Here is a 26,301-nt window from a genome sequence, read left to right as displayed (position 1 = left end):
TCAGCAAGAACAAACTTGCTGTCTTTGCCTCCATAGCTCAGTCTGAGAATTTGAGAGCGGTACATTTCTCCAGCCTCATCCCTCATCCGTTTACTCAAAAAACGGACTGCTTTTTCAGGGTGACCACTTTTGCTGTTGGAATCCCAGATGTCTCCATTATTTAAAGTACAATATTTTATGGTATTAAAAATCTGTTTGCTGAGTAATAAGTCCACAGTCACAAAGGAAGTGTATGTAGATCCACATGTTTTTAATCAATGCTCAACATTTCACCATGAAAATCATATTTTATGAAACACAGGAAAATGGTAAGACTTTGATCTTCAATACTTTGGTCTTGTTTATTCAGCAGCTTCTTTTCCCTGTAAGAAGAAAGATAGAATATAATGGATCAGTAATAACAATGAACATGATAAATATATGGATAGAATATAATGGATCAGTAATAACAATGAACATGATAAATATATGGATAGAATATAATGGATCAGTAATAATAATGAACATGATAAATATATGGATAGACTTGGATAGAATATAATGGATCAGTAATAACAATGAACATGATAAATATATGGATAGACTTGGATAGAATATAATGGATCAGTAATAACAATGAACATGATAAATATATGGATAGAATATAATGGATCAGTAATAATAATGAACATGATAAATATATGGATAGACTTGGATAGAATATAATGGATCAGTAATAACAATGAACATGATAAATATATGGATAGAATATAATGGATCAGTAATAATAATGAACATGATAAATATATGGATAGACTTGGATAGAATATAATGGATCAAGTCTTTAATGCTCAGTGCTCAGCTTGGATTTTAGATGTTGAAGTACTAACTGAAAAACTCTTATTAGATTGTTTAGCCCTTCCTGAAATGTTCTTCTTAGAGATCTTCAATACAGTTGAGTGTAAAAGGTCTGTATTGACCTCTGAGAAGACTGAATCATAGGTGGTGTTGATGTGGTCATATCTGAACATGAGTCAGGTATAGGTTGAACAGCAGTTCTGTACCTTTCCAGAGTCACGGGTCTTGGCTCTGAGCTTGTTGACCTGAGTCTCAGCGATGTCAGCACGCTCCTCAGCCTCCTCCAGCTCATGCTGAACCTTCCTGAACTTAGACATGTGCTGGTTTGCTGCTTCCTCCTGGGTGAGGAAAAGAGAGGGAGAGCAGAACATCAGCATTTCAAGTTTGAAGCTTCAGGTAGTAAATTAAAATATTATTTTCCACAAAACACATTGTCAGATTTAGGATAGCAATGTATATAGGGAGATAGAAGATACTGCAGATAAAGTGAGTGTCAGAACTGGGGATCAAACTGCTGCTTCCAGCACTACCACTAGACCAGCAAATTCATATTCAACCCCCTCTCCTTTAAGTTAGTAACACATAGGTATAGGAGGCACTCAGAAATGTGTATCATTTCTTCAGCAATTACTTGTAATATCAATTGAGTCATTGTTTACTGGTGTGATGTAGCAACACTTCAGCTAAACTGTATGGACATTACGTTTTGTAGAGAAAAACTACGTTTTCGATTGCCCTCTGTGACTCACCGCTTCCTCAGAATGCCTCTTGTAGGCCTTCACTTTCATCTGCAGCTTATCTACCAGGTCCTGAAGTCTGCTAACATTCTTCTTATCCTCCTCAGTCTGTGGGAGATGAGCAAAGAAACAATGTCAGAATAGTTTTATACACAAACCTCTCTGTGTTAGTGTCAAGTGTGTGAAGATGGCACTTTCTCTTTCTCTTACCTGGTAAGTGAGCTCCTTGACTCTGCGCTCATACTTGCGGACTCCCTTGACCGCGTCTACACCTCTTCTCTGCTCGGCCTCCACCTCAGTCTCGAGCTCACGCACCTTTGTGGAAGAAATAAACGTAGGAGTTTGTTGGAGGTCGTGAAATCAGACGTAACAAATATTTGTAAAACAGAGGTATAGTGTTCTACCCAGTCAAGGGGGCACAGTTGTTATCTGTTCCTATGGGGATCTTTGGAAAACGTTTAGAGGGTGCAATACAGTACAATGTAATATTATTCATCCACAATTTATGTTATTAACTCTTAGATAAACAACGTGTCTGGGAGGCTCACAACTCAATTATTCTTGTATTTGTATCCATGTTGTCATGCGTTTAGTGGCGTATTGTGCAGTACCAGTATGGCCACTAGATGCCACCACTCGCATATTTTAATGTTGGGACTTTTCTTCTATTATGGAGCTCGCGCTATGGCAGTTGAGAGTAATTTACTTAGTAAGCCAACAGCAAGACAGACGCACCGACATAAATACATTTTTATATATTTATTTTGAAGGTAAGCGAGTGTAAAATCACCATATTCAAGACGATAATGTTTCTGGAGCATGTACATATGTTTGTCGAGATGTTATGTTGTATTTTCAGGTTTTCTGAACTTATTAAAGTCCGCTAGCCTACAAGCTAATTCAGCTATTAGCCTGCTAGCTGGGAGCCTCGCATAGCAACGCTAGCTTCCCTAGCAACGGCCGGTGAATGAAACGTAACAAGAGAGATAAATTATTACTATGACATTAATTCGATGAATGTATATTATATTGTGTGTTGATATTTATTGTGAATTATTATTATTATTATTATGAATGAAATGGCAGATGAGAAGAAGTCTGCTGAGACAATGAAGCAACTAGATGAATACATTTTAATATATTTAAAGGTCTTGGATCAACTCCACTAAATAAGTGTAAAATTATTAGAATATGTTTTGATCATAAATTCACTGTAATTTATGCTTTAAAACTGCAATATTTTCTCTCTGATGCAAAGATGTTAAAAATGTTATTTCCCAGGGCCTGAGACTTGATTAGTCCAGGCCCTGCAGAAGTCATAGGAAACAATGCTCCTGTGAATTTTTATATGATCAAATACATTTCCAGCAGTCAGTCTTTCAATCCACCCTAATCCCCCCTGCTGATAACTCACCCTGGATTCCAGTTTCTGGAGCTGTTTCTTGCCTCCCTTCATGGCCAGATTCTCAGCCTCATCCAGGCGGTGCTGCAGGTCCTTGACTGTGACCTCCAGGTTCTTCTTCATCCTCTCCAGGTGAGAACTGGTGTCCTGCTCCTTCTTCAGCTCCTCAGCCATCATGGCCGCCTGGAATAATAGTTTGTTTAATTTATGCACCAATCATAACGTCCCTCTCAGATCTTTGTTGTTCTTAACTAGCCCTGCTTCCTTTGGCACTTGGGGACAAATCAAGTGGATGTAATTCAAGGACTCACGTCAGTGATTGCCTTCTTGGCCTTCTCCTCTGCATTCCTGGCCTCCTGGACGATGTCGTCCACCTCTCCCTGCACCTGCACCAGGTCAGTCTCCAGCTTCTTCTTGGTGTTCAGAAGGCTGGTATTCTGAAGGAGGAAACAAGATAATTTGTTTGACTCTCAAGAGAACTTGCAAGTCACAAGGCTGAAATTATGAAAATCTAAGGCAAGCACTGTCAATTCCAGGTGTATTTAAAGTGTATGCTTGGTTGAGTGTCATAAGAAATGGCTTTTAACCCATACCTGGGAGTGCAGCAGTCCAACACGCTCGCTGGCGTCTACCAGCTCAGTCTCAGCCACTTTGCGGCCTCTCTCTGTCTGCTCGAGAGCAACTCTCAGCTCCTCGATTTCAGCCACCATCAGACCGTTTCTGCGCTCCACCATGGCTGCCTGCTCCTTCATGTCTTCTGCGACACGGACGGCGTCATCAAGGTGCAATTGGGCATCCTGGGGTTCACAATGACATACGTTCATTAGGACTTGTGGAAGTAGGGGTGATAGGATCAATCAGTGATAGAAATGTTCACTGGTAAGAATTTCCCCAGTATCACTACCTTTAGTACATAAACTACTCTATTCAAATCCTCTGTTGTATTATTTTCTATAGATTTACAAACAAATTCCTCTCCATGTTCAGGTTTTTGAGCCTGATGTCCCTTTACCTTGAGCTGTCCCTGGACGTTCCTCAGCTGTTTCTGGGCCTCAGCTGCCTGCCTGTTGGAGTGGCTCAGCTGGATCTCCATCTCGTTCAGGTCTCCCTCCATCTTCTTCTTCACCCTCAGGGCATCATTCCTGCTCCTGACCTCAGAGTCCAGGGTGCTCTGCATGGAGTCAACCACCCTCTGGCTGTTCCTCTTGATCTGCTCCATTTCCTCATCCTTCTCAGCGATCTTCCTGTCCACCTCACCCTTGATCTGGTTCAGCTCCAGCTGCACACGCAGAATCTTGGATTCCTCATGCTCCAGTGTTCCCTGGACAAACAGAAGCAGTCATGCCAATTGTGTTATATATATATATATATATATATATATATATATATATATATATATATATATATATATATATATGACTACAATAAACACCATTACAGGGATCATTAGACTGTAGCTGGCGTTGGCTAGTGTAACACTGCTTTTCCCATCAAACAGCTGTAGTTTGTACCTCTGCCTCCTCCAGAGCGGTCTGGATCTCAGACTTCTCTGTCTCCACGGTCTTCTTGGCCTTCTCCAGCTCATGGATGCTCTTGCCAGTCTCTCCAATCTGCTCAGTCAGGTCAGAGATCTCCTCTGCACACACACACACAAGAGCAGTTTAGACCTGGGAGATTTTCAGTGGATATTGCCAATCCACTGAAGTTGACATTGAATCATAATAACAGTGAATTAAATAACAGCAATTAATATTGCTAATGAAACATGAGCCAAATAGAATTGCCGTCAAATGCTCACGTTGCAGGTTCTTGTTCTCTCTCTTCAGAGTCTCCAGATGATCCAGAGCCTCCTCGTAGGAGTTCTTCATCTTGAAGAGTTCAGTGCTCATAGAGCGAGCCTCCTTCTGAGCTCCTTCCAGCTCAGCCTGGCCCTCCTCATACTTCTGCTTCCACTCTGCCAGAACCTAGGGGAATCCATGGGATTTTCATCAGAAGTCATTGATGAAGAGTTTTGAATTATAAATATGCTACAATTATACTACAATTGATCATCTTTCAGACAGTAAATATCAGGCTAAGGTGAGGTTTATTCATTTTCACCTTGTCAAAGTTCCTCTGCTTCTTGTCGAGGTTGGCGGCCAATGCGTTGGCTCTCTCAACATCAATCATGAGGTCCTCCACCTCTCCCTGCAGCCTCTGCTTGGTCTTCTCCAGGGAGGCGCACTTGGAGTTGGTCGCCTCAATGGTCTCCTCGGCCTCCTGCAGACGCTGGGCCAGCTTCTTCCTGTTGGACACCAGAGGTCGGATTAATGGTGTAAAAGATATGTTACAATACATATTGATATAACATTTTCTCAGAGCCCTCTACCACTCTAACCATTCACACAATATCTTGAGTTTTTTCTGTTGCGTGCGACTCACTTGGCCTCCTCCAGCTCCTCTGTGCGCTGGATGGCATCAGTTTCATACTTAGTCCTCCACTGAGCCACCTCACTGTTGGCCTTGGACATGCCGCGTTGCAGCTCTGCCTTGGCCTCCTGCTCCTCCTCAAACTGCTCCCTCAGGAGGTCACAGTCATGGCGGGCAGACTGGACACCGTGGGCCAGTGCGTTTTTAGCCTGTGAGAAAGAAAGACAAGGAGAGATGAGTGAGATAGTCAAACAAATTATGTGGACTTGTTTACGTGAAGCTATGCGGTTTGTTGCTTTGGTTACTTTGCTACCTGCCAAAATTACGGTTTTACTTTTTAATTACCGTTTTGTATTTACATTTTTTCCATCGCTGGACTTTTTACATTCAACTTTTTCACCCCTGACGCTTTATCTGGACATGGTTCTACACGACCTCCACCAGCCGAAGCTAAGTAGTAACATTAACATTATGCCTTCTAATTGCAGTCGCTGTACTCATAATATACAGGAGAACAATCGCCTTATGGTGAGGATAGCCGTGCTGCAAGCCCAGCTTCAGACGCAATCGTTAGGCAAGGGTAATTTAAGTGTAGGAAAGGATGAAACAGCGTCTGTGCCACCAATTAGTACAGATAGTAGAATAAATCCCCTCGCACAGTCCCCGCAGCCGGACAATGTTCTCATGGATTCTGGAAGGAAATGCTGTATGAATGCTCAACCGGTGTCGCTCATTCAGCCGACAGAAACTTTAAACCGGTTTTCCCCATTAAAATAAGCAACGAGTCGGAGTCGGAGGCCGAGCCTTCTCTGGTCTCTCCTCCACCCGTTACGGGGTCTGAGCCGCCGAAGCCTCCCACCATTAGCTCTGACAAATTGAAAACCCTAGTCATTGGCGACTCCATTACCCGCAGTATTAGACTTATAAAGAATCATCCAGCGATCATACACTGTTTACCAGGGGGCAGGGCTACTGACATAAAGGCTAATCTGAAGATGGTGCTGGCTAAGGCTAAAGCTGGCGAGTGTAGAGAGTATAGGGATATTGTTATCCACGTCGGCACCAACGATGTTAGGATGAAACAGTCAGAGATCACCAAGCGCAACATAGTTCAGCGTGTAAATTAGCCAGAAAGATGTGTCGGCATCGAGTAATTGTCTCTGGCCCCCTCCCAGTTAGGGGGAGTGATGAGTCTCACAACTCAATCGCTGGTTGAAAACTTTTTTCTGCCCCTCCCAAAAGATAGAATTTGTAGATAATTGGCCCTCTTTCTGGGACTCACCCACAAACAGGACCAAGCCTGGGCTGCTGAGGAGTGATGGATTCCATCCTAGCTGGAGGGGTGCTCTCATCTTATCTATGAACATACATAGACAGGGCTCTAGCTCCACAACGAGATAGGGTGCAGGCCAGGCAGCAGGCTGTTAGCCAGCCTGTCAGCTTAGTAGAGTCTGCCTCGAGCACAGTCAGTGTAGTCAGCTCAGCTATCCCCATTGAGACCTTGTCTGTGCCTCGATCTAGGTTGGGCAAAACTAAACATGGCGGTGTTCGCTCTGGCAATCTCACTGGAATAAAGACCTCCTCCATTCCTGTCATTATTGAAAGAGATTGTGATATCTCACATCTCAAAATAGGGCTACTTAATGTTAGATCCCTCACTTCCAAGGCAGTTATAGTCAATTAACTAATCACTGATCATAATCTTGATGTCATTGGCCTGACTGAAACATGGCTTAAGCCTGATGAATTTACTGTGTTAAATGAGGCCTCTCCTCCTGCTTACACTAGTCTCTGAGGGTGGAGAGACAGTAGGAGTTTCTGAGGGTGGTGTAGTCACCGTCTATGTAAAGATATGGCTCTAAACTCTCCATTATGGGTCCCTTACCTTGACCTCCTCCTCAATCGCCCTCTTCAGCTCCTCCACCTGCTGGGTGAAGGCCTGTTTTCCTCTGGTCAGCTGAGATACCAGAGCTTCCTTCTCCTCCAGCTGGCGGCCAAACTCACCTGCAGGGACAGAAGAACATCTTGTTAATAGGGTCTCTGTTCTCTAAGATTGAAAATGTATTTTGAGGTATCGTAGGGCAATGTTAGTTTCTACTGTACTATTCACCAAATATGTGGATACAGCCCAAAACATGTATTGTTTTCTACTAAAGGTAAGTATTGGCTTGTTGTTCATTGTTGATGGTACCATTTTCTGTCAGGAGTCTGGCCCTCTGTCCGCTGATGTCGTTGACCTGGCGAACATTCTCATCATTCTTAGTCTTGAGCTCACTCAGCTGGTCCTCAAGAGTACGGCACATCTTCTCCAGATTGCCCTGTTAGTGAAACATGTACCATCATTACTTTATATATGTGACTCCTGTCAACTTCACTTGAATGGTAATGTAGTTGACCACCCTCAACACTGCTTGACCAAAACATTACTACTCACCTTAGCCTTGGCGACAGCCTCCATGTTGCTGGAGAGGTCATCAATCTCCATCTTGTACTCGCTCTTCTCCTTCTCCAGCTTCTGCTTGACGCGCTGCAGGTTGTCGATCTGCTCCCCGAGCTCAGCCACACTGTCGGCCTGCTTCTTGCGCAGAGCGGCGGCTGTGGCCTCATGCTGCAGGGTGGACTCTTCAAGATCACGACGCAGCTTCTGGAACTCAGCCTCACGTTTCTTGTTCATCTCAATCTGAGCAGCAGTGGCGCCTCCGGCCTCCTCCAGCCTCTCGCTGATCTCCTCAAGTTCCCTGGAGAGATCGGCCCTCTGCTTCTCAACCTTAGCCCTGGCAGCGCGCTCAGCCTCAATTTCCTCCTCCAGCTCCTCAATACGGGCCTAGACCAGGGGGCAGGAGCAGGGGGATGAACACTACAATATAGTTGAAACAATTGAACCTCACAAAGTAATAATGGTATGTATATTTTGCATAAATGTGTTTAATACAAAGCCAGTTACACTAATATATTCAGTAGACAGTGTCCCATGCAGGAGCCAAACCCTCAAAGGTAAGAAGTTAGACAGAGGACTCTAGATGGATATAAGCCATTTTAACATGGATATTGTCATTGAGGGCTGAGTGGGGATAGTAAGAGGCACCAACAAGAAACACCATCTTCCAACCTACTGAGCCATCAGAAGCCACCTGGAAAACTGTCTGCTGCCAGAAAAAGTGTGCTTTTTTTTTTAAAAGAAATGATTCAAGTCTGCTTTTCTGTACTGGAGTTTATATCATATAATAGTGCTGAGTGGGCTTACTGTAATTCCATCAGGTAGTAATAGCGCTGAGTGGGCTTACTGTAATTCCATCAGGTAGTAATAGTGCTGAGTGGGCTTACTGTAATTCCATCAGCTAGTTATAGTGCTGAGTGGGCTTACTGTAATTCCATCAGCTAGTTATAGTGCTGAGTGGGCTTACTGTAATTCCATCAGCTAGTTATAGTGCTGAGTGGGCTTACTGTAATTCCATCAGCTAGTAATCGTGCTGAGTGGGCTTACTGTAATTCCATCAGCTAGTTATAGTGCTGAGTGGGATTACTGTAATTCCATCAGCTAGTTATAGTGCTGAGTGGGCTTACTGTAATTCCATCAGGTAGTAATAGTGCTGATTGGGCTTACTGTAATTCCATCAGGTAGTAATGGTGCTGAGTGGGCTTACTGTAATTCCATCAGGTAGTAATAGCGCTGAGTGGGCTTACTGTAATTCCATCAGCTAGTAATAGTGCTGAGTGGGCTTACTGTAATTCCATCAGGTAGTAATAGCGCTGAGTGGGCTTACTGTAATTCCATCAGCTAGTAATAGCGCTGAGTGGGCTTGCTGTAATTCCATCAGCTAGTTATAGTGCTGAGTGGGCTTACTGTAATTCCATCAGGTAGTAATAGTGCTGAGTGGGCTTACTGTAATTCCATCAGCTAGTAATAGTGCTGAGTGGGCTTACTGTAATTCCATCAGCTAGTAAGAGTGACTCTCACAGTTCAAACCTGATATTTTAATCATATGTTTTGGCCTCCATCGAGCTTCATCAGAATTAGGCAAACAGCTAATAATAACAATAATAATAATAATAATAATAATAATAATAATTTATTACATACACTACCATTCAAAAGTTTGGGGTCACTTTTTTAAAGAAAAGCAACAAAAAAATCTCCATTAAAATAACATCAAATTGATCAGAAATACAGTGTAGACATTGTTAATGTTGTAAATGACTATTGTAGCTGGAAACGGCTGATTTTTAATGGAATATCTACATTGGCGTACAGAGGCCCATTATCAGCAACCATCACTCCTGTGTTCCAATGGCACGTTGTGTTAGCTAATCCAAGTTTATCACTTTAAAAAGGCTAATTGATCATTAGAAAACCCTTTTGCAATTATGTTAGCACAGCTGAATACTGTTGTCCTGATTAAAGAAGCAATAAAACTGGCCTTCTTTAGACTAGTTGATTATCTGGAGCATCAGCATTTGTGGGTTCGATTACAGGCTTAAAATGGCCAGAAACAAAGAACTTTCTTCTGAAACTCAGTCTATTCTTGTTCTGAGAAATGAAGGCTATTCCATGCGAGAAATTGCCAAGAAACTGAAGATCTCGTACAACGCTGTGTACTACTCCCTTCATAGAACAGCGCAAACTGGCTCTAACCAGAATAGAAAGAGGAGTGGGAGGCCCCGGTGCACAACTAAGCAAGAGGACAAGTACATTAGAGTGTCTAGTTTGAGAAAAAGACGCCTCACAAGTCCTCAACTGGCAGCTTCATTAAATAGTACCTGCAAAACACCAGTCTCAACGTTAACATTGAATAGGCGACTCCGGGATGCTGGCCTTCTAGGCAGAATGGCAAAGAAAAAGCCATATCTCAGACTGGCCAATAAAAAGAAAAGATTAAGATGGGCAAAAGAACACAGACACTGGACAGAGGAAGATTGAAAAAAGTGTTATGAATTTAAGTTTGAGGTGTTCGGATCACAAAGAAGAACATTCGTGAGACACAGAAAAAATGAAAAGATGCGGGAGGAGTGTGATGGGAGATTTGTAGAGGGTAAAAGGGATCTTGAAGAAGGAAGGCTATCACTCCATTTTGCAATGTCATACCCTGTGGACGGCGCTTAATTGGAGCCAATTTCCTCCTACAACAGGACAATGACCCAAAGCACAGCTCCAAACTATGCAAGAACTATTTAGGGAAGAAGCAGTCAGCTGGTATTCTGTCTATAATGGAGTGGCCACCACAGTCATCTGCTAAATTACTAAAATATTAACAAATAAATAGAAATATAAGCCTGGAAATCTCGATGTTATGACTATAAAAACTAACATTTTATGCTTCATGGAGTCGTGGCTGAACGACGACAATATCAACATACAGCTGGCTGGTTATACGCTGTACCGGCAGGATAGAACAGCAGCGTCTGGTAAGACAAGGGGCGGCGGACTATGTATTTTTGTAAGGAAGTCTCGAGCTATTGCTCGCCTGAGGTAGCGTTTCTCGTGATAAGCTGTAGACCACACTATCTACCTAGAGAGTTTTCATCTGTATTTTTCGTAGCTGTGTACATACCACCACAGTCAGAGGCTGGCACTAACACGGAACCCAAACCGGCTGCGCACGTGCACCATCGTGCGCTATCGTGCATACATTTATTTTGTCCCCCTACATCAGACGTGATCACGACATGCAGGTTAAAATATCAAAACCATCTCTGAACCAATGACATTAATTTGGGGACAGGTCGAAAAACATTAAACATGTATGGCAATTTAGCTAGTTAGCTTGCACTCGCTAGCTAATTTGTCCTGGGATATAAACATTGAGTTGTTATTTTACCTGAAATGCACAAGGTCCTCTACTCCGCCAATTAATCCACACATAAAACGGCCAACGAACCGTTTCTAGTCATCTCTCCCCCTTCCAGGCTTTTTCATCTTTGACCTTATATGGTGATCGGCATCTACACTTTCATAGTATTACCACGACAACCGGCAACACAGTTCGTCTTTCAATCACCCACGTGAGTATAACCAATGAGGAGATGGCACGTGGATACCTGCTTCTATAAACCAATGAGGAGATGGGAGAGGCAGGACTTGTAGCGCGATCTGCATCAGAAATAGAAAGGCGTTCTGTTTTAGCCCTTGGCATCGCAGATGCTCGTTGGCGCGCGCGAGCAGTGTCCGGTCTGGTCAGCATGTAAGACAGCATTGAATGAGCTGTATTCCACCATAAGCAAACAAGAAAACGCTCACCCAGAGGTGGCGCTCCTAGTAGCCAGGGACTTTAATGCAGGGAAACTTAAATCCGTTTTACCAAATTTCTGTCAGCATGTTAAATGTGCAACCAGAGGGAAAAAAAACGCTGGACCACCTATACACAACACACACAAAGACACGTACAAAGTTCTCCTGGTCAACAACCTCTCCCTCAACGTGATCAAGACAAAGGAGATGATTGTGGACTACAGGTAAAAGAGGACCGAGCACGCCTCCATTCTCATCGACGGGGCTGTAGTGGAGAAGGTTGAGAGCTTCAAGTTCCTTGGTGTCCACATCACCAACAAACTAGAATGGTCCAAACACACCAAGACAGTCGTGAAGAGGGCACGACAAAACCTATTCCCCCTCAGGAGACTGAAAAGATTTGGCATGGGTCCTCAGAACCTCAAAAGGTTCTACAGCGGCACCATCGAGAGCATCTTGACTGGTTGCATCACTGCCTGGTATGGCAACTGCTCGGGCCCTACAGAGGGTAGTGTGAACGGCCCAGTACATCACTGGGGCCAAGCTTCCTGCCATCCAGGACCTCTATACTAGGCGGTGTCAGAGGAAGGCCCTAAAAATTGTCAAAGACTCCAGCCACCCTAGTCATAGGCTGTTCTCTCTGCTACCGCACGGCAAGCGGTACCGGAGCGCCAAGTCTAGGTCCAAGAGGCTTCTAAACAGCTTCTACCCCCAAGCCATAAGGCTCCTGAACATTTAATCGAATGTCTACCCAGACTATTTGCATTGCCCCCCCCCCCCCCCTCCTTCTTTTACACTGCTGCTACTCTCTGTTGCTATCATCACGTTAATAAATCTACCTACATGTACATACTACCTCAACTAACCGGTGCCCCTGCACATTGACTCTGTACCGGTACCCCCTGTATATAGCCCCTGTATATAATCTCGCTATTGTTATTTCACTGCTGCTCTTTAATTACTTGTTACTTTTATCTCTTATTCTCATCCATATTTTTTTGAAACTGCACTGTTGGTTAGGGGCTCGTAAGTAAGCATTTCATTGTCCCGTGTGGCTCAGTTGGTAGAGCATGGTGTTTGCAATGCCAGGGTTGTGGGTTCGATTCCCACGGTGGACCAGTACGGGCGGGGAAAAAAATGTATGAAATGTATGCATTCACTACTGTAAGTCGCTCTGGATAAGAGCGTCTGCTAAATGACTAAAAATGTAATGTAAATATATCCTGTACTATACCTGGAGTTCCTTGATCTTCTTCTGCAGCTGAGCTCCCAGAGACTGCTCATCTTCAATCTTGCTGAGGAGCTGGGTGGTCTCAAACTCCTTCCTAAGAAACACAAACACGTTCATTGCAGAGTTGGTTTTGCTTTGATGTGTAAAGGCAGAGGATCATACCATTCACTTTGCTTGTAAGAATCTCCATGTAAATGCTAATTCATAATTACAATAATTAGTCAAGAACAACCATTATAGCAGGTAATACTGTAGTCATTTGTGTTTACTTCTTGATTTTCTCATCAGCTTGCTGCTTGTCATTCTCCAGGTCCATTATGGACTCCTGGGCCAGTTTCAGATCTCCCTCCAGCTTTCTCTTGGATCGCTCAAGGTCCATACGAAGCTTCTTCTCTTGCTCCAGGGAACCCTCAAGCTAGATGATAAAAACACATATATTGTTAAAATCTAAACAACTGAAGATATCGTTTTACATACTTTTATGGCCAAAATGTCAAACTCCACTCACGTCGTCCACTTGCTGTTCCAGCTTGGTCTTGGCCTTGGTCAGAGTGTTGACTTTGTCCTCCTCTGCCTGCAGGTCATCCAGTGTCTGCTGGTGGGCCTCTTGGAGGGCTTTCTTCTCCTTGGTCAGCTTGGCAACACTCTCATCCATAGACGCCATCTCCTCAGTCAGGTTTTTAACCTGAAAACGGCAACATCAAAATTAGACTTTGGTCACTTAAAGGGGAGATTTAGTTTGTTATATATTGCATTCATTTCATTTAGATTCGCACTGCATCAACAATTACTATACTATATATTCAACACTAGATGTCAGTGTTCACCATGCCAGTGTACTTAATGGAAGTCATAAATGAGGGGGAGCAGAACATGCAATGAATGTTGGGAGTACCCCACAACTGAAATTCTACTATTGTACAAGTGAATTCCATTTCTGTTAAGCTATGTTTTGAGTTGATTATTGTTTGGTTAGACTGTCTATGATAAGACACAAGACCTTGTTTTCAGTGGCGTGCTTCTCCTTCTCCACTTTGGCCAGGGTGAGCTCCAGGTCATCAATGTCCTTCTTCAGCTCAGAGCACTCATCCTCCAGCTTCCTCTTCTTGGCAGTCAACTCAGCATTGATTTCCTCCTCATCCTCCAGCCTCTCGGTCGTCTCTTTGAGCTTGGCCTCCAGCTGGATCTTGCTCTTGATGAGCCCCTCGCACCTTTCCTCAGCATCGTTCAGACTCTCTCCTTCCTGGTTTCAGAACAGGGGGGAAAAAAATCTGAGGCCTCACTTTGTATATTGAAGGTCAGAGTAAATCAATCAAAATTCATGAGATATATAAAGTATATAACATTGGCAATAAAAAGGTGTGTACATATATACGTTTATTCATGTGAATGTAAATTTGACAGTAATGAAGGTTGTTTTTTCACTCACAGATGCGACTTGGAGCGCCAGGTCATTCTTCTCCTGCATCAGGGCCACCAATTTCTCCTCCATTTGCTTCTTTGTGGCCAGAGCCTTGGCCAGGTCTGCTGTCATCTTATCATAGTTCTCCTTCATGTTGGCCAGCTCCTTCTCAGTCTCAGCGCTCTGCAGCAGGGGCTTGATCTTGAAGTACAACTTCATCCATGGCCAGGTTTTCACATTCATGAATGAGCGGATGTTGTACTGGATGGCGTAAACTGATTCTCTGGTCGACAGAAAGGATAGAATGGCATGGTGAGTGACATGCTTAAAGCTACAGTCTGTGACTCGAAGAACAACAAAATGGTCCCCCCACCACTGTTTGTTTACAGCTGAGGAATGGGGCTAGGGAAATGTAACCCCTCTTAAATTCCTAGACAGCTCTCTAGATGCAAGTACTGACAGGTCGTGCATGCTAAGCTCATGAGGCATTTTATATACTTCAAGAATGAATGTGTAAATTCCACACGTTTAAATGACAATTGAACAGCCAAATCCCAAACTCCAACTATAAAGCTAGAATCCTTTAGTTGCTACATCTATTTCTGGACTAAATTAATTAACCCAAAAGCTTTAGTTGACCATTATAAGATGTACTTCCTCATTCTGAACATCTCACAGCATATACAGTATGTAATCATAATACATTAGATACAGGTGGTTGACAGAAAGCTTTGCCAAGATGTCTACTATTTCTCACCTCCTCTCCATCATCTTGCTAAACTCTCTCCTCATGAGGAATCCACGGCTGAGAGCCTGGACCATGCCGACCAGAGTGGCCAGCTTCTCATCTCTCATCTCCTCCAGGACACCCAGCAGACCGGCTTTGAAGAACACCTGAGACACAGGTTAACATGGTAAATGGAACCACAGATGGTGACAGATAGAAAGGATCAAACCACTAGATTGATTTAAACAACATTAACTTTGATATGGCTACAAACAAACCATGGGATAGGTTGTTTCTAAGTTGTTAGTTATTGTACAGTTGTAGATTAATAATGTACAGATACAGATAACTGCAGCCATACCACTCTAACACTATTTACATGGTAATGAGTTTAGTTTCTCTTCTATACTTGTGATGAATGACTTTGAAAAAAAAACAGTCCAATGTTTTTCCAACTTTTCCATAAGTTAAATGAAGAAGAATGAACAGAAGGATGGATAGATCAACTGGAGAGATTTTATATGGTACGGGTTTAAATTATCATTGAAGTTGTGTTTTTGAAGTTGTGTTTTTTTCCTCTCAGCTTTTACTGGGGGTTTTTGACTGACCTTGGTGTGTCCAAATTTGTAATCCTCGTGATTCACATCAATGGACCCAAGCAGCTTCTCAGAAGCCTTCTTGTTGTCCATGAACTGGCCCTCAGGGATGACACTGGCGTTCAGTACTTTGTACCTGAATGAGGAGACATTTTTAAAATGTCAAGTTGTAATATCTTGGTTATATTTCGTAAAAGGTAAGCCTATACTGATGCTGGGAATACCCTTGGAACAGATATTTTCTGTGGTGTGTGTGCATGTGTATGTGCGTGTGTGCTTGCGTGTGTGTGTGTGTGTGTGTACCTCTGTTTGAAATCAGCATAGATGATTCTGCTTGGGAAGCCCTTTCTGCAGATCCTGATACCCTCCAGTACACCATTACACCTGAGCTGGTGGATAACCAGGAAGTTCTCCATCAGACCTGGTAAAACAAAACAAGTCTCTTTTAATACTCATAAACAGGTTTCAGATTGGGATTGTTAAGGTTACTAATACTGTACTGATTAGATTACATATTTAACTGAATATTTCTTGTACCTGGAGTCTTTGACTCGTTGGGGATCAGGCAGCGCACAAAGTGAGGATGAGTGCTCCTCAAGTTGGTCATCAGCTTATGTAAGTTCTCCTGTAGGAGGGTTACAAACCATGTTCTCATTTATGATAATCAATGCACCTTTTGAAGGACTGAATAAGCACATTTCAAAAGCTCACCCTGAACTGGGAGGACACTGTCTGCATGGAACCACCCTTCTTCTTGCCTCCTTTCTTGGCTTTATCTGTTAAAATGGGGAAAAGTAAAAGATAACTAGAAAAGTACATTTCATAGAGTGGGTGGAATAAATAGAATAGTAATAATACGAGTATGTAAGAAATCTAGAGTGGTCTTGTCTTCAGCAAGCACACTAATTATAAACCAGAGAATCTCTGGTTAACTTCACACTTATCTAGAGGCAAATGCTGCCAATGAGATTGTTTAAAATAACACCTATTGTATGATTAAATTAACCAAGTATATTAGTAAATTAACCCAGTGATAAACCCTGAGAAATTGTGATACATTGAAAGACATTAAAGAACATTTGGGTCTGAGTTATAACTAGTATTTAGTTAAATATTGTGACGTGATGCTAGTCTTACCCTCAGGAGGGGGAGGAGGATACAGGGCAGCCAAAATTTTGACAGAGGACTTCTGGTACAGCTGACAAACTGAGTCATTCAGGGGGTCCTTGTTCTTCTCCAGCCACCCAGTGATGTTGTAGTCCACAGTACCGGCGTAGTGCACCAGGGAGAAGTGGGCCTCTGCCTTGCCTTTGGCAGGCTTGGGCTTCTCAAATGCATTTGTTTTGCCAAGATGCTGGGCATACAGCTTGTCCTTGAAGGTAGTGTCTGAAGACTTGGGGAACATGCACTCCTCTTCAAGGATGGAGAAGATGCCCAATGGCTTTACGAAAAGAGATGTATATCAAATTAGTGATATTTACATTTAGTTAACATGCTATTATAGGATTATATTCATTTAGGGACACATAATAGGAAACATATTGAGTTCTCAACAGTCAGTGGCATATATTAATGGGTGCCAAGGGAAGCAAGGCTTCCCAAAGAAATGGACATAATATAATGTATCTTTCGTCTCGCTTAGCACGAGGCTGAATGTCTCTCACCAGGTAAAGCATCAGAGTGAGCAGAACTGCACCCCTCTGCCTCTGTATGTGTAGCCCTTCTACCTGATTATGTCTGGTCAAAAAGAGTATGATATTGTAGCATTGAATGCAAGAGAAGCCAGAGAGCATTTGGCCTCCCTTTATATATAATTTTTCATACAAAAACAGCAAATCAGAGTTGAGCTAAACTGAGTGAGCTAATCTGTGAATGGTCCTGGTGCACCAAAAAATGTGTCAAGGAAAGTTTGGATTTGGCTTCACACCAAATCAAGCCAAATGTCATTGACAGAAAGAAAAACTTAAATTGTTGCATCTCATTGTGTTGTTGTCCTCTGGAGGATAGCTAGCTAGCTAGCTAAAATTGGCCCTTTCCTAAATTAGCCATGGATGGAGATAGGGACTTGGACTCATAGTTTTACTTAATTCTACGTACTGGCCAATGATTCTAACACCAATTCTGATCCAACTATAAAATTAATACATTGTGCTTTGGCCTGAAAGTAAGGAAGTTCAATATGTAGCTAGATGTAGAAGGCTAATGTTGACTACCTAATCGTTGCCCAGGAAAGGAAGTTAGAATAGCGAGCAAGCATTTTAGCCAGGTAGCTTAGAACAATTGTTTTTTAAGCTTTTAAGTTTCTGCAAGTAGGGTGAGTCAACATGTTTCTACTTACTCACACAAACATTAGTAACATGGACAAACACATTTAGCTTAGGTTGATTGGACTAAAATCGTTTTTGGAATCTTTTCATTCACTGTATTAGACTAAGCATAGGTTATTTGATGATATTGAAATGGTGCTGGAATATTGGAGGGGGGCAGCTCCTGTTTTCTTTGCGACTTGCAGTAACTCTCTGTGGTTCTAAATCAATAGATGTACTTGACTGACCATGCTGTAGGTCATGTAACTGTTTGTTACATGCATTATGGACTCCACGAGACAGATGTTGCTCTCTGGTTTTGTGATGAAACAAAGGTGTTGTTGAATTTATTCTACCACTGTGTCTTCTTATTGTCTCGGCCTTAGGCCTGTATATATTTCACCCATATATAACTAAGCAAGTCAGTTAAGAACAAATTCTTATTTTTCAATGACGGCCTAGGAACACTGGGTTAACTGCCTTGGTCAGGGGCAGAACAGCAGATATTTACCTTTTCAGCTCGGGGATTCGATCTTGCAACCTTTCGGTTACTAGTCCAGCGCTCTAACAACTAGGCTACCTGCAGCCCCATATCTCATTGTCAAAGCACAAAAACTAACAGGTTATAGAGCAAAGAACGCAATTATCACAACACAGGTTGTAATATGGATTTTTTTTTTTACTCGATTGGCATCCCCAGTGGATTTAATACTGTATATGTTGTACCACTGTGATAATATAATCACACAACGCTCTGTATGAGCTATGGTGTTATGGTCCATTATAATCCCCACAGACAGCTTACCTTCTCAATAAGCTCAATGCAGGCAGCCAAGTCCATGCCGAAGTCAATGAAGGCCCAGACGATTCCCTCCTTCTTGTACTCCTCTTGCTCCAGGACGAACATGGTGTGGTTGAAAAACTGTTGCAGTTTCTCATTGGTGAAGTTGATGCACAGCTGCTCCATGCTGTTGTACTGTTGATGGAGTTTTAAAAGGGATCATTTCATCATACAAGACTGTAATCCATCTCAATCACATCTAATTGTCTTGTTCCGGTCTCATACTCACATCAAAGATCTCAAACCCGGCAATGTCAAGCACACCGATATAGAACTGCCTTGGATTCTTGGTGTCCAACATCTCATTGATACGGATGACCATCCACAAGAACATCCTCTCATAGATAGACTTGGCCAGAGCACTGACTGAGTTATTAACCTGCAATGATAATACCTCAAATTAATATGTGAGATATTGACCATATCTAGTGACGAGGTGATACAAGCTTTGGAAAAACAAAAGCAATGCACTCGCCCCAACAATAATTCCGGTGCTCAGAAAATGGTAGATTCTGTGTTTGGCCGCCTTACCTGAGGCACAGTCTGTCCCTTGGTCACATACTCATTGCCGACCTTCACTCTTGGGTAGCACAGAGCCTTCAACATCTCAGCTGAGTTCAGGCCCAGCAGGTAGGCGATTTTATCAGCCACTGGAAAGAGAAGCAACAACAACAGACTCAGGGACACAAGATCACTTGTTTCTGATTTCACACTGACACAATAGTTTGGTTAACATCTTTGTGGGCTAGGTTTTGATTCACCCACATTTTGGAGGTTGGAATTTGTTCTCCAAAAATGATCTCCTGCCTGACTTTCATGTGGCACTGTCTGTCTTAGGTGTTCTATTTCTATGTTGGGGAATGGGACTAATGTTCTACATATTGTATATCTATGAGTGGGACTCACCCTCTGTGCCGTCTGGCTCGGCCTGCTCCTCACGCTGCTTCTGCTTGAATTTCAAGTTTCCATGGTGCAATACAGCTCCTGTCAGCTTGTAGATGCCAACCTTCTCATCATTAGAGAAACCCAGGATTGTAATGGCATCCTGGCATTAAAGAGGAAGTACAACAGTGATGAACTGAACTGTAGTTTGGTCAGTTACACTACAGTTCTGTGCTGCTCACTGCAGAACAAATGGGATGGATAGATTTGACTGGCTTCTCTGTTCCACATGATAACGCTTGGCCACACATTAGTAGATGGCAGCACAAAATTAGTTTTACACAGTTCCACAGGGCACTTAGTGGTGCTCTCTTGTGGACGGCACGAAGATTTCCTTGAGGCACATGCCTAACTAACACAAGGCATTTAGAATCAAACAAAAACATAGATGAAAATTCTCAGCTGCCACCAAGTTGGAATTTCACAGTACATTCAGTGTGTATGGTGGTCCTATCCATTCCATATCTAGAGTTTGGTGAACCCTTTGTTTGACTCACATCTGTGGCATCCAGCTCTTCATTGTCATTGATGCTGGCCACAGTGATCTGTCCCTGGCTGCACATGGGGAAGTCGTAGGGGTTAGTGGTGATGAGCGCCATTTCTGTGGACAACAGAGAACAGCTTGTCAGTTAAGTCTCAGAATTCTGCTGTCCTACCTTTACAGTATCTCTCCCTCCTTTACTCAGTAGATGGACTCAATGATACATGTAGTATATAATAAATAGCATCAAAAGAGGAGACTGAGACTTGTGGACTACTGCATCACAGTGCATTACTTGATAGATATTTCCCAGAGACCTTCCAAATGTCTAGATGCCTTGTTACCTTGTAAGTAATCATTGTAATAGTATTATTAGTGTGTACTATAAATATTTTTAACAAGTTACACAGATTGGGGTGGGAAAGAGTTCCTCTGAACCTCTACTTTGTCGTACCAACTAGCTCAGGTTTGTGGCCTGTCATCATCTGGAAGAAGATGTGGTAGCCTCTCTCATCGGGAAGCTGGAAGGACACTCTGGACTTCTCCAGCAGGTCTGAGGGTGAAAGAGAGAGAGAGAGAGAGAGAGAGAGAGAGAGAGAGAGAGTGAACGACACAAAGAGAGAGAGAAAAAGGAGAGAGAACAAGAGAGAGAGCAAGAGAGAGAACATGAGATACATTTAAATTGAATGATCTCCCCAATAAATTCTGTGTGCATTTAGGAAAGCATTGAGAAACAATCAAAACTAACTCACAGGTTTCAATATCAGCTTTAGCCAGTTTACCACCTTGGAAGTGAATCCTGATGAATTTACCCTATATCAGAGCATGGGGGTTAGAAATAGGCCAACAAATAAATTAACATTTTACTTTGATAGACCCCTTTAAACGTTACAGTTTGTTGGACAGATGTTGGATCTATTGATACAGATATAGGAGCTTGATGTAGGATCCAGTTTGCTACAGCAGGAAAATAATCCTGCAGCAACAGGAAATGTGAATTATGATGACATTTTAAAGATGAAAATTACAATTTTAGAACCTCGAATACACTACAAGTTCGAATTTTCAGCAACAAATCAGTGATCAAAATAAAATTGTAAATCTGTATAACGAAAGGGTATAACGTATCTGTATAACACATTTTTTCCCAATATAAGGTAACTTCCACAGTATGCCCTTCATACTTACAAAGCGAGACGAGTTGTCGTTCCTCACTGTCTTGGCATTACCGTAAGACTCCAGCAGAGGGTTAGCTGCAATGATCTGATCCTCAAGAGACCCCTGATTGAGACAAACACAAGTTGCTCAAAAACTGGTAACATTGTCAAGTTAGTTTTTCTCAATTGCTTGAAAGAGGATTCACCACTGGAAAAAAGTTTACACAGCCAACCGAACTGAAATGTGTTAAAAAGGCAAACATAAGAACAACCTACCTGCATTTTGCCAGGTTCTGCTTCCTTCTTGGCCCCAGACACCGCAATGGTGGCAAAGTACTGGATGACACGCTTGGTGTTGACAGTCTTTCCTGCACCGGATTCTCCACTGGTTTATATGACAGAGAAAGAGGGGTTTTAGTTACATGTCCGAGTGTCAGATTGGCTTTCACTAAAAAATAGCATAGAAAAATACACTGTGTTCTGACATGTCTTTAACAAATACTACTTCTCATCGACTCGTTATTACACATAGCCTAATGCTCTAATCTATTCATATTGTCATGTGTTTCATCACACCAAGTGACCCAACTTATTGCAGTAGAAACACTTTCTCAAGTGACATTTTAGTAAACAACTTACGTAATCAGGACGGACTGGTTCTCCTTATCTGGAACCAGAAAACGCATTGCTTATCATACTCAAGCAACATTATGGGGACATTATTTAATTCATAGCATCATCACAAATTTCAATTTGGAACATTTTCCATTCAAGGGTAGTGAAATCAGATATTCCCAGCAAACTGTTAATACCTAGACTAGAAAACAGGAGATACCTTTCTGATGCATATTTTAATTTCCATTGATGCATCCATCCATCTATGCATGAGGACTTAATGGACATCTATCCAACCAACCAACCAACCAACCAACCAACCAACCATCCATCCAACCATCCATTCCTCCATCCAACCATCCATTCCTCCATCCATCCATGAGAGCTTGTACCAATCATCATGAACTGAAAGGCGTTGTCAGAGACGGAGAAGATATGGGGTGGAGCCTCCATCCTCTTCTTCCCTCTGTAGGCGTTGACAACCTCTGCGTCGTACACTGGGAGCCACTTGTAGGGGTTCACCGTGGCACAGAAGAGCCCAGAGTAGGTCTGGATGAAAGCATAATTACATTTGTGGATTAGTAAAGTCAGATGTACTTTTACCTGGATTTATGTAAGGATGTGGGTGTACTTTGGTATACTGATGTGGGTCGACTGTATTGATTTGTTTTGGTTTCTACCATTCATTTATGTGTCTATTTATTTTGTTCATGTATGTGAGTGTTTGAATGCAGGTTTCTTACATAGATCATCCATGCTGCATAACGCTCTTTGAGGTTATACAACACAGAGGCTTCATTCAGGTAGGTCATCATGGCCATGTCCTCAATCTTGTCGTACTTAGGGGGATTCATCTCGAAGATGTCTGCATCTTTGAACTCTTTTCCTTCCTGAAATAGTCAGGAATATAGATTACACACAGATAACGGCCCAGTACATCACTGGGGCCAAGCTTCCTGCCATCCAGGACCTATATAATAGGCGGTGTCAGAGGAAAGCCCAAACAATTGACTCCAGTCTCCCAAGTCATAGACTGTTTTCTCTACTACCGCACGGCAAGCGGTACCGGAGTGCCAAGTCAAGGACCAAAAGGCTCCTTAACCGTTTCTACCCCCAAGCCATAAGACTGCTGAACAATTAATCAATAGGCCACCGGACTATTTAAATTGGACCCCCCTCCCCCCCATTTGTTTTGTACACTGCTGCTACTCGCTGTTTATTATCTATGCAAAGTCACTTCACCCCTACCTACATGTACAAATTACCTTGACTAACCTGTACTCCCACACATTGACTCATTACCAGTACCCCCTGTATATAGCCTAGTTGTTGTTATTTTATTGTGTTACTTTTTATTATTTGTTTTACTTTAGTTTAGTTGGGAAATATTTTCTTAGCTCTTCTTGAACTGCGCTGTTGGTTAAGGGCTTGTAAGTAAGCATTTCACGCTGTTGTATTCGGCGCATGTGACAAATAAAGTTTGATTTGATCAAAGTGGACATGACTGAATGCTTTTTGCTCATTAATATTACAGTTCAATCCAACATTTAATCCAACTACTTAGTTATCACCCACTGACACATAACTGGTGATTCTTGACTTGTCAATATCAAAAGTTCCATGCCAATTTTAAATAGCAGCTTTAAACATGATGTGTTTGAAGGTTATATTCTGCTTACAAAAACAAATACTTGTTCAATCTATCTGTTGTTACTGATACATATTGTCTATTGAAATGTTTTTGATGATTTTGATGATTTTTCATGAAACAGAGTAATTACATGAACTTGAATACTTTTCAGATCAGGCTTACCTCCTTAGTGCCGTCAGGTTTCGTGACTGTTACAGTACACTTCCCGTCGGCCCTGGCAGTGACCAGACCCTTAAGGTACAGCTCCGCCTTGTCTGTCACATAGCAGGAGTTCTTTGAATCAAAGGGTGCGGTTTGTGCCTCAATCCTTTCCCTCTCAGGCTTACGGAGGTATATGGCAGCCTTGCCGTAGATTTGCATCTCAGCGTCCGTACTCATGGTGACGGATAACTAGGAAAGAGATAAAACAAGAAACATGATTGACTCTGTGGTGCTTCCTCCCCAGTCAACAGAGTTAAGTGAGCGGTATCTCTCAGAAGACTCAAACCATGTCTCACCTTCTTTTTCCCCTCCTACAGATAAATGTGTACTTCTTGGAGGACCCTATGAAACATAGGGTGTTGTGAAAATGCACATGTCTAAACCCTTACCATTTTAATGCCCAAACGTCTAAAAAAACATTTAACTAAATAATTAAAGCCATGTCAAATTCAACTACAGGTGCAGCTGCCAACTTCTATTTTCCTAGTGTCATCTCTCTTTACTACACATTCTGTCATATATTGAAATAAATACCCCTGAAAACCCTGTTACATTCTAGACCTCTCCCTTCATTTACAAACAAGTTCAGGAGTACCACTTTCTGACATAAAAGAAACTTACAGATTTGAAGTAATACACATTTAAAGAAAAACGAATTAAAAACATTTTAAACCAATAGCACTCAATCAATTAATTAAATGTATTTATAAAGCCCTTTTACTGGATTACACTTGATTGCATATTGTCAAATCTTAAGAGACATGCAGAAGTAAATTCAAACAGTGCAGTTAGCTTCTGCCTCAGTTGCTGAGTGCAAAGATGAGACAAATATACAAATCTAAGGAGGTGGAGAGAGCCTTACCACAGAGGAAGAAGGTATCTGACTTATGGATGCTGGGGCCTCAGCCTCCTTATATCTGGTTGGAAGTGCCAACCAGGCAAAAGTTAATTATGGACCACTCTGGGAAAGGAAATGAATTGGATGAGAGACCTCTGTGTGTCTGTGTCTCACTAGCACCCCCCCACTTCCAGGAGCACCACACTCCCATGACATTATTTTTTTATGTCATATTTGTCTCTGAATTGAATTTCACTGAGTTTACGTAAATGATAGATGTCATTATTAATAATTATGACAATATCAAAAGTTTTATTCATCCCAATGCTACTTCTACTGAACCTCATATACTGTGATGGACTGAGTCCATATTTCCCCACTACCACTAAAATAGTTTTCAATAAACCTAATCTGGCCTTATTTAGTTCCATTTTAGTGGCATTAATCCTCATCAACAACTTTATGTATATGTTCACCTATTATTTATATTATTTAGCTTGTAAACACATCTGAACTGTCTCCTCACCTCATGCTTGTGACAGAGTTGGCCGTTACCTCTTGCTTTGCTTAGTTTGATTTATCACCCCTGTGGAACCACATTAAATTCATATTTGAAAGCTAGATTGGACACATTTAGGCTTTCAATAACAGCTTATAAAACCGTTAAATCTAATGTGTTATTTATCTACAGTATGATCTATTAAAAAGATTCTCGAGACACTTTTATTTGTCTCACATTTCAGTTGGCTAAAACGGTCCAGTAGGATTCTTATGACTTACATAACACCAGTACAGTATTTCAATCATCTTTTCCACTCATATTGCTGACAGCGATATAACTGCCTCAAACTTTTATTACACTTTGAAGTTAACCGCTTAGCAGCTGAGCTGACTTCAGTAAAACTGTTATAAAATGAATAGGGAATAGTTACAATAAAGTAACAGATTCCTTTACATTTTGTCACGCTCTGACCTAGGAGAGCTGAGCCGAGCGAACCAGAGCCGCCGCCAACTATAGATGCCCACCCGGACAGTACCCAAAAATCCCAACAACACAAAAAAAACACACCCCTGTTACGTCCTGACCAGTAAAGGGGTCATTTTGTTATTGTAGTATGGTCAGGACGTGGCAGGGGTGTGTTTTTTTTGTGTTGTTGGGATTTTTGGGTACTGTTCTATGTCATGTATTTCTATGTTTGTATTTCTAGTTCTATGTTCAGGGTTTTGGTTTGACCTTCAATTGGAGGCAGCTGTCCTTCGTTGCCTCTAATTGGAGGCCATATTTAAGTAGGGGTTTTCAGCTTGTGTTTTGTGGGTGGTTGATTCCATGTATTGTCTGTGTACCTTACAGGACTGTTGTCGTCGTTCTTTTGTTCAGAGTTCATTTCTTTATTAAACAAGAAGATGATTCACATAGCCGCTGCATCTTGGTCCCCTCACTACGACGAGTGTGACATTACAAGGATAAACACTTGGATCAAATGGGGAGCTGTTGTGTTTTTCAGCAAGCTGTACAGGTCTTTAGACAGATCATTAGTGCAAATTATTCAAATTATTACCCCTTTCAGTGACCTCCAACCATGGCCATGATATGAAACTGTGTCAGAAATACTTGCAGCCTGAAGTCAATTGGAATTGATTTATGACCCTCTGGGATTGCTTCATGATATCTGCTGAGCTGTTGTTGAAACAAAAAATGTAT

General features: G+C 42.0%; 1 protein-coding gene across 1 annotated transcript; it reads right to left on the bottom strand.

The window, feature by feature from the left end:
* Positions 1-229: 229 nt before the first annotated feature.
* On the bottom strand, positions 230-24,104 carry LOC106564290 (myosin heavy chain, fast skeletal muscle). Its single transcript, XM_045690700.2, has 40 exons — positions 24,058-24,104; positions 23,723-23,950; positions 22,653-22,799; positions 22,302-22,458; positions 21,934-21,961; positions 21,571-21,679; positions 21,326-21,418; positions 20,890-20,950; positions 20,592-20,690; positions 20,154-20,257; positions 19,621-19,759; positions 19,246-19,364; positions 18,944-19,093; positions 18,679-18,849; positions 16,705-17,008; positions 16,279-16,343; positions 16,105-16,192; positions 15,871-15,988; positions 15,580-15,703; positions 15,002-15,138; positions 14,272-14,527; positions 13,843-14,085; positions 13,351-13,527; positions 13,112-13,257; positions 12,846-12,936; positions 7,820-8,209; positions 7,577-7,703; positions 7,271-7,389; positions 5,398-5,594; positions 5,077-5,260; positions 4,775-4,940; positions 4,488-4,612; positions 3,989-4,297; positions 3,570-3,773; positions 3,288-3,413; positions 2,989-3,159; positions 1,785-1,889; positions 1,587-1,682; positions 1,044-1,175; positions 230-362 (listed from the first exon to the last, which is right to left on the bottom strand). The coding sequence occupies exons 2-40, from the start codon at positions 23,936-23,938 to the stop codon at positions 342-344; spliced, it is 5,814 nt and encodes a 1,937-aa protein (XP_045546656.2). The 5' UTR covers positions 23,939-23,950; positions 24,058-24,104; the 3' UTR covers positions 230-341.
* Positions 24,105-26,301: the final 2,197 nt, after the last annotated feature.

This window comes from Salmo salar, chromosome 12, assembly GCF_965601325.2.
Source record: "Salmo salar chromosome 12, fSalSal1, whole genome shotgun sequence".
NCBI classification, from domain to species: Eukaryota; Metazoa; Chordata; class Actinopteri; order Salmoniformes; family Salmonidae; genus Salmo; species Salmo salar.
The sequence above is the reverse complement of the archived record's forward strand: the minus strand, read 5'-3'. Positions and strand labels throughout refer to the sequence as shown.